General features: G+C 52.8%; 1 protein-coding gene across 1 annotated transcript; it reads right to left on the minus strand.

Annotated features, from left to right (window-relative positions):
* Positions 1–7,165: 7,165 nt before the first annotated feature.
* Positions 7,166–8,292, minus strand: LOC117840029 (uncharacterized). The gene is made up of 2 exons (XM_034720485.2): positions 7,643–8,292; positions 7,166–7,547 (listed from the first exon to the last, which is right to left on the minus strand). Exons 1-2 carry the CDS (start codon positions 8,239–8,241, stop codon positions 7,355–7,357), a joined length of 792 nt encoding a protein of 263 aa, XP_034576376.1. The 5' UTR covers positions 8,242–8,292; the 3' UTR covers positions 7,166–7,354.
* Positions 8,293–8,558: the final 266 nt, after the last annotated feature.

Below are 8,558 nucleotides of genomic sequence, written 5' to 3' on the forward strand. Positions count from 1 at the left end.
GATAATCGGAAAAAATTTCGGCATCCACACACCCCAAGTTTTTAAAAAGTTATCCTATTAAACAATTGAAGATATGAATAGGGAATGTGAACCTAAGCTAAAGAATAAAATCATAGGCAACTCAATCCCCTCTTAGAAAAAAAACACTCATAGCAACTATCTCCCATGTTTTGCATATCGTTTGGATGGTTTCCTTGACTCTTCATGTTGCATCCCCAGAACTGTAGCCAGCAGGTTCATGAAGGTAGTCTGCATAAAAAATGTATATCGTTGCTAGTTCGTACGCCTTTCAGTTTTTACACCCTGCCACGCTAGTTTCTTCAAACGGAAATGCTACACGTCTGTCGTCCGACGCAACACGTCTCCATTGGACGGATACGTGGAACATCTTCCTCCACATCTTTTTTCCTCCCACATCATTTCTATCCCTCCCCGTTCCTTTCTCTCTCACCCTGTCTTCTCTACTTTGCTGCCCTCAAGCGAGGAGTCGAGGACCACACCACACGGCGATGCAGCACAAATCCTCGACCGTAGCTACTCGCGAAGATGAGGAGCCATCCAGCGGCAGCTCGCGGAGGTCAGGGGTTGTCCTTGGCAGTGGGAGGTGCAGAGGCAAGGATCTGCTCTAGCAGCGCCCAGATCTGGAGCCTTGGTGGACGGTGGTCAGAGAAAGGAGGAGCTGCAGTGGTGGCAGCGCACGATGGGCAGGAGCTGCCCCTGGTTCCGGAGTGGAGAGGTAAGGCAAGGCCATGGAGATTTGGCTACTAGCTCGTGGGCACTTGAACCCAACTAAACTTCAAGATAACACACTGCTTCCTGTTCCCTCTCTCTCCATAGATATATTTTTTTGAGATTTTTTTAATGTTGCAACAGGTACTTTGATATGTTGGATTTTTTTTTATGTTGCGATCAATGATTTTTGATGTTGCAACAGGTCATTTGTGATGTCAGAATGAGTGATTTCTAATGTTGCAGTTTCTGATTTTGGATGTTGCAATAAGTGTTTAGTTGGGTCTTAGCCTTACCCCCATATTGCAGCAGTTGATTTGGAATATCACAAGAGATGATTTCTGATATTGCAATGCTTTTTCGTAATGTTGTATATTTGAATTGATGTTTTCAATCGGTGGTACGGTGGTACATGATGTTGCAAGATCTGTTTCGCATGAAATGTTACAGATCATGAATGAGTGTTGCGGTGGGATTTTTTAGCTTAATTGTTGCACATAACATGAGATAGATAAAGATGGTATTCATTTTTCATGGTTTATACAATTTTTTCCTGATGTTCCATGCAACATGAGGCATGTGTTGCGGTGGGAATTTTTCGATGCCAACCGTCCGACGGCTAGCGCCCGGATCAAACTTCCAGGCATGTCGGGGGGGGGGGGGGGGATATTAACGACTTTCTTATATTCCTTAAACGAAGGTCATAAGGGTCCGGGCCCACCTCCAGCAACAGTGACCTCCGCCGACTTGGCCCGACCCCCGGGTCACAGGGTCGGACGCGCCCGACCCCCCGAGGCCGCTCCTCATCCCAGCCGAGAGAGTTCTGCCTCGCCCGACCACCGGGCGAGAGGGGTCGGACGCGCCCGACCCCTCGCAGCAGGTCTCCGCCTCGCCCAACCCCTCGCAGCAAGTCTCCACCTCGCCCGACCCCGGGCGCAAGGGGTCGGCCGCGCCCGACCCCTCGTCGCAAGGCTCGGTCTCGCCCGACCCCAGTCACTAAGGGTCGGACGTATCCGGACCCACAGGACAGAGCTTCGCCTCGCCCAAGGACATGCGCGGACCAGCAGACAAGGGTGCAGATCTTATGGGCCCCCACCAATCTCACCATAAATGCAACCGATGGGACACGCATGTCCGGAATACGGCTCTGACACACGGAGAGGCGCCCACGTTCCTCGACGTAACCCATCGGAGTTTTCGGACGGCGCACTACTGCCACGACTGCACAGGGCTACAGCTGCACCGTGGCTACAGTGGTCGTCCGTCATCTGCGATGTGCACGGCTACGGTGGCCAGTCATCATCATCAACTCGCACGGCTACAGTGGTCGGTCGCCACGCACGTCTCGCGTGCTCGGCTACAATGGCCGACCGCTGGGTCATCGATGGGACCCAACGGCAACCACCCCTCCTCGGTGGCCATGTTGACAAGACGCAGAAATTAGAAGGGAAGGCGGCAACCCCGGTGGCTCGGTCCGTCTCCCTGTACTTTACCTTCCTTGCTTACCTTTTTTACTTCCCTTTACTCCTGGCTCGATTGTAACTCTTGTGTCCTCCTTACGCTATAAAAGGAGGATCAGGGGGCCCGAGAAGGGGACGGCTCTGGAACGGAACGATCCAACCCCGACCCGCAATCCAACCTCACGAGCATCAGTGCACACCCACAGAGACATGAGACCAGCTTCCCTCTCTCGCCCATTTGTAACCCCTACTACAAACTTGACACGAGTAACACAAGCAGCCTCTCACACTGGATGTAGGGCTATTCCTGCCCGAACCAGTATAAATCTTGCGTCCTCTCGTGCAACCATCCGAGCCTTACACGCATAGAAAACAAATTTACTTGCCGGAGTCTTAACCCGTGATTCTTGACACCGACAAGGCGCTAGCAGCGTTCTTCAAAATATAACACCTTGAGGGATAAGGGTATCCATGGGTCCCCACCGACTAGGATACTGGTCGGCCCTGACAAGTGGGCCTGCCCGACCATGCTGAGCGGGCCAAGGCATGAAAACGCGTGAAGCACAAGCCAGGAGGCCGGGCGAATGGATTCTGCCCAGATATCATGGGATATTTGTTGTAAACCGATTTAGATTGCTTTCCATGTAACAATCGACTAGGATTAGATCATATCCGATTGTAACCCTAGGTCGTCAGCCTATATAAGGCGGCCAGGGATGCCTCCCGAGGGCATCTCAACTCTTCGCATTCCATACCAGCAATATAATCCACTAGAACATAGGGCATAGGGTATTACTATCCGGAGACCTGAACCTGTCTAAACCTTGCATCTCTGTGTTACTATTCGAGTTCTTGATCTTGCGATCTCCCCCACCTACAAATCTACCACCTAGGTAACCCCTGGTGGACTACCAGACACTAAATCTGACAGTTGGTGCGCTAGGTACGGGTGATCGTGAGATCCTCTCCAGCGAGCTCGATGGCATCCTGCCCCGGCGTCATCTTCCCCGAGAGCATCAAGGACTTCCTCACCAAACTGATCCAGCTTCGCTTCGGGAGTATGCTGGTGGACTCCGACTCCACCGTCTCCTTCGCCGACTCGGCATCTGTTGGATCTGCACCGATGGAGCAAGGTCTTCACCCAAGGATCATCGCGCCGCTTGCACAGCAGGTCGGCGATCTTTCGCTCTCAGAGAGGGTCCCACACATTCTCGCGGCAACCCGCCCACCCACGCCCTCCGATTTAATCGCGGGGCTAGATCGCATCAACAACATCATTGCTGAGTGAATCAACCTCTCCGAGGCAGCACTACGCCTCGGAAGGTCGGCGCAGGGCTCTCCCCGCGCCCCTTTTGGCCTCAAGAACTCAGCTGTCGCATTTCCTGAAAAACTCACGCAGTCATCCCAGATCCAATCTGAAGACCCATCTGAACCTACCCAGATTCTAGATTGCGGCGAGTTTCAAGTCCCTTACTTCGCTTTAATTCCTAACTCCTACGGTGAAAGCAACATGAACAGCAACACCCCACCAGACAGGGAGGTCTTTCTCTCCAGATCTACACCCGACACTCCCGAAGCCGATCTCCTCAGAGTAGATCCGATCGTAGCCGAGCCGATCATGGCCGCCGCATGGGAGGTTGGCTTGAACCCATTCAAGAGGAAGAGGTGGACTAGTACCAAAGCAATGACCACCATCCCGATGACGACAACAACCACCGACCAGATAACCACGACTGCGACAACCATCGCCGCGACAGATGGGGAGACGGTGAACGACGCAGTCGGCCTAGTTGGCAATCTGACTGAGATCTCCGCAACAATCTCTGCAACCACCGCAACCTCCGTGGCGAACTCAACAACCGTCACCAAGAGTGGGATGAGGCGGAGCTCCGCCAGCACGCTCAGTACGACCGCGATTTCGGCGCCCCAAGGGTCGGCAACCAACCAAACCGCGACACGGAGCAGGAGGCCCGCAACACCCGACCCAGAAGTATGCAAGACCTCGGCCAAGTTCGCCAGTAGAAGAATGAAACTCTCCACGAGTACATCAATCGCTTCTTCGACAACCACAACAAGTTGGATGGCGTACCGCGACGTCATCTGGTACTTCTTTACCGGCCTCAAGAACCGTTCGATGTTCCGTTCCATGTTCTAGGCTGCTCCCAAGATGGTCGGACACATAATATAGATCATCAACCTTCACGCTGACACAGTGAGGCTGAGCACGTCCAATTCCATGATGGCAAGCACCACCACAACAATGACAATGAACCGCCGACCCATCAAGACCTCCTCCAGCACCAGCCCCGGTCGGAGCCCTCCCGACCTCGGAAGAGGGCCCCTAAGGTCCCTCCACCAAGGACATGCACAAGCTGTCGACCCCCTGGGAGGGGCCCTTCATCATCAAAGAGGTCATCTTGCTCGGCACTTACCTGCTGCAGTGGGCGGACGGCTTAGGTGTCCCCAAGCCATGGAATATTCGACACCTACGATGCTTCTACCCTTAGGATCTAAAAGCTATGTGCTCTCTTTACATTTTACATTGAATAAATAAAACCTCAGAGCTTCTTTGTATATCTACTACCTTCTTTCTTACCTGAGCTCTTACTCACGCACGGGGGCTATCCGACCAAATCGACAGACCACACCCTCGCCTTTATGCTCAGGGGCTTCCCCCGTTATGCTCCGACCTCCGGGTCTCACCTCTTCTCCTACACCTCTCACGGCAAGTACGACTAACTCATGTGGACGACATCCTAGCTCATGAAACCCAAACAACCTTGCGTATGCCCCCTCTACAAGCTCGAGATCCGCTCTCAGCAGAGTGCTGGTCAGGCAAGGCTGGGAGCTTAGCGACTACAAGCTTAAGCTACATGATGTCCTATCGTATAAACCAAAGGAGGGATGAAGGCTTTCTATTCACATAAAATTACTTATCTCATGACACAGATTGATATATTTCACAGTTTTTTCATTACAGGTCCAGCTCCTTAACAATGTTCTCCGCCACACCATTAAACTCCTCGGCCAGTTCTGGGAGTTTCCTCGTGTCGAAGTCCATTGCGACCCCTACACTAGCATGCTCTAGAGGAATCCGCGGGAAGTGCATCTTTAGTACATTCAAGACATTCTTGGTGCACTCCACCGCGGTTTCCTTCAGCAACTCTTTTAGCCGGTCAGGCGCACTCTTAAGGTGATCGAGAAGTGGCATCGGCACGGCCGGGTCTTCTAGTTGGATCATATTCATCACATAGCCAGCTGCCTTGCGCAGACCTTCCAACTTCACCTCCAACCCTGCAATCATCAATTGGTCACGCTGAAGATTTTGCATTGTGGCAACTAAGCATCGGTCAGTGTCCTTGCGCAAGCCGGCCTCATAAGCCAGTTTCTGCGACACTGCATACTCACAGTGAACTGCCACATCATGATCTTGCTGGAGTCGGGTGTTCGCTGCCTCGCATTCCTTAAGGTCCTGCTTGAGCCTCTGCTCCCTTGCATCGGCATCTGCCCATCAGAATCAACGCACATAAGCAGATCAGAACCAAGTCAATAGGTCAGAGCAACATACCTTTTAACAGAGCATCGAGGTCGCCCTGGATCTCCTTGGTTATCCATTTCTATTCGGTAAGCTCCCGATCCTTCTGCTTGAGCTACTCCGCGGTGTCCTCCTTGACCCTCTTGAGGTTGGCCTCAAGCTGTTGTGCCTTAAGACGGTATTCCTCGGCTCGCTGAATCGTGTCTGCCCTCTTGTGTGCATGCGCGGTCAGATTCTGCCCACACACTAAACTCAGAACACTGCAAAGAAATGAAACCCCATATACAGATCTTCAATGGTGGTCGACGTACTTACATATAACAATGTAGAGACCTTGGAAGACGTCTGCTGCAGCTCGGCAAGATCCTTCTTATCTTCTGGACTATCTCCTTCTTGCATATCCACATCGGCATCCTTGGTGGCCCTCTCTGGTAGTGGATCATCCCTTGGTAGCTCCTCCAGGTGGGATGTAGCTCCAGCTCTTTCACCAGTCACTTGTGCGGCCCCGGAGCCAACTGCAGCAGCGTTCATAGCAACCGCACTCGAAGCCGCAGCATCCCCGACCACGCCCTGCTCTGGTACCGAAATTTGCACCGCTTCTCCTCCCTCACGGTGATTGTGGTCCTCACCAGCCTCTGGAGGCGAGGAGTGCTAAAGGATGCGACCACTCGCTCCTTCGGCATGGGACAAACCAACAGTTGGCTACGTACCGGACTCACCATCTAGCATGGCCTTCCTGTATCGTCGGTGCAAAAGGCAACTTAAGAAAGACATGCAGCAAAAGAACCACGAGACGGATAATATAACCAGATTACACTTACATGGTGCTTTGTTTCACCCGAAACTTGGGACGCAAGGGTGGTGGCGGCACCAACACGTCTTCACTCGGCCTCCCTCGCAGATCTCCACCTTAAGCTTCTCCTTGATCCGCTCAGCGTCGGCCACGGTCATCTCAAGGAGCTCAGCCTTATTCTTTTTGGCGGCCGAGCTCGGCGAGTCGGACTCCTCGTCCGCTTCACTGGTCGATCCGTCCGGGGGGCAGTGCTCGGTGCAGTCTTTTCTTTCCTCCCGGCCACCTTCTTCTGACTCGCCGATCCGTACTGTTTCGCCCCTCTTTTTCCCAGGTTCTTGCCATGATCACCACCTTCTCAGCTCCCGGTGGTTAAAGGAGTTCTAACGAATTCGCTGTTCAGGATATGGGTTCCCTTCCGTATTTCAGGATTCAGAACGTCAAATGTGGCGATATGCATAGTGGAAAGGGCTTTGCCTTCAGCTTCAGTTCCTCTCTTTCTGAGCTTGTGGAGAGTCAACGGACAGGAAACAGTTTCGGAGGCTCCGAGTCCGTGGAAACAAGATGATGGGGACATGTATGAGACGGGATGATGCTCGACGGATATTTGAAAGCAACAAAATAAACAACAACAAATTTTGTATGTCTATCTTGCACATAATTCAGATCGACTAGAAATTATTATACCAAACAAGATGACGACGATAGCCGATTACTCACCATATCGAACAACAACTACTGATCAGTTCCTGGAAACGGGACTACCGCTGATCAATCATATGCCATACGGCGGCGCAAACATATATAGATCGGTCGGCCTCAGCAATGGAGGCGACGAGCTTAGAGCGGAGGCATGTAGAGCTGCACCCACATGTCATGGTCTTCGACCCTAAAAAACACTGCAGTCTCCTTGAACATGGCCTCATCCCTTAGCTCCGCGCTCATGAACACGATGATGCCGTGCTTCGGCGCCTGCCCTGCGCCCGGCCGCTCCGTCTCAACGCGCTCGATGCAGCGTCCAAATTCCAGAGTCCTGCGATTTAGAGATGTAAGATGTTACTACAGATATAGCATGAAAACACAAGACGACTGCCGATCGAGGTGTATTTCCCACTAGGTTCCGCATACCGTTCAAAGTAGTTCACGACGTCTTGTGAACTCGGACGGTGGCAGGGGCACTCTGGGAAGGCGACGAACGCCGTCCGAGAGTCCTCGGGCGGCGTCCTCCTCATGGTGACGAACGGCACCATCAGCTCCGGAGCTGGTAGCGGCCTGGCATCATCTTCGAACCGGCGCAGCATCGCGTGCAGGTTGTCGTCGAATACGAGCGCCCCGATGCTGTCCCGGATCACGGCGACGCCGCGAGCGACCAGTTCCTTGTGGAACTTGAAGAACCTAAAGTCGACCAGCGGGCCCCCGCCGCAGAGGGCCACGATGGTCGGGATGCCCTCGAGGGGCGCCGGCAGCGGGCAGCCGTCGAGGATGTAGCTGTACACGGCGCTCGCCTCTGTGACGACCTGCGTGAACCAGATGTCGCCGGGGGCCATGGCCGCGACTTTGTCGAGGACTTCGACGCCCATGATCGTCTCCAACCAGAGGAGGAGGCAAATCACGTTCTTGGCAACCTCCAGCTCGGTCGGCTTTGTGAGGACAAGCTGGTACGCCTTTCGGGCAGTGTCTTTGGTGTTGAGGACTTCCAGCACCCGAACGACCTTGTCAGACTTCATGGTGGAGAATAGTGAAGATTTAGATTGACGGAGGAGGGAGAGAAAGGCGAGAGAGGGATGCTATGCTTGGCACAAGAGAGAGGCGGCTGGGGATATACATAGAACAAAGTTACAGCGGTGTGGAGACAATGTGTGAATCGGCTAGCACACATGTTTACAGGCTGGACGAAACTGGCCAGAGGTGAGCCGGAATGTTATGCAAGGTAGTTGTACATTTACTGGTTTACAAATTACAACCTTCCAAATTTGCAGCAACGGGAATATGAAATTGCTTCATTTAGAGCATTTCTTTGTGGATCTCAATCACAAATTCTGGT

This window comes from Setaria viridis, chromosome 9 (genome assembly GCF_005286985.2).
Source record: "Setaria viridis chromosome 9, Setaria_viridis_v4.0, whole genome shotgun sequence".
NCBI classification, from domain to species: domain Eukaryota; kingdom Viridiplantae; phylum Streptophyta; class Magnoliopsida; order Poales; family Poaceae; genus Setaria; species Setaria viridis.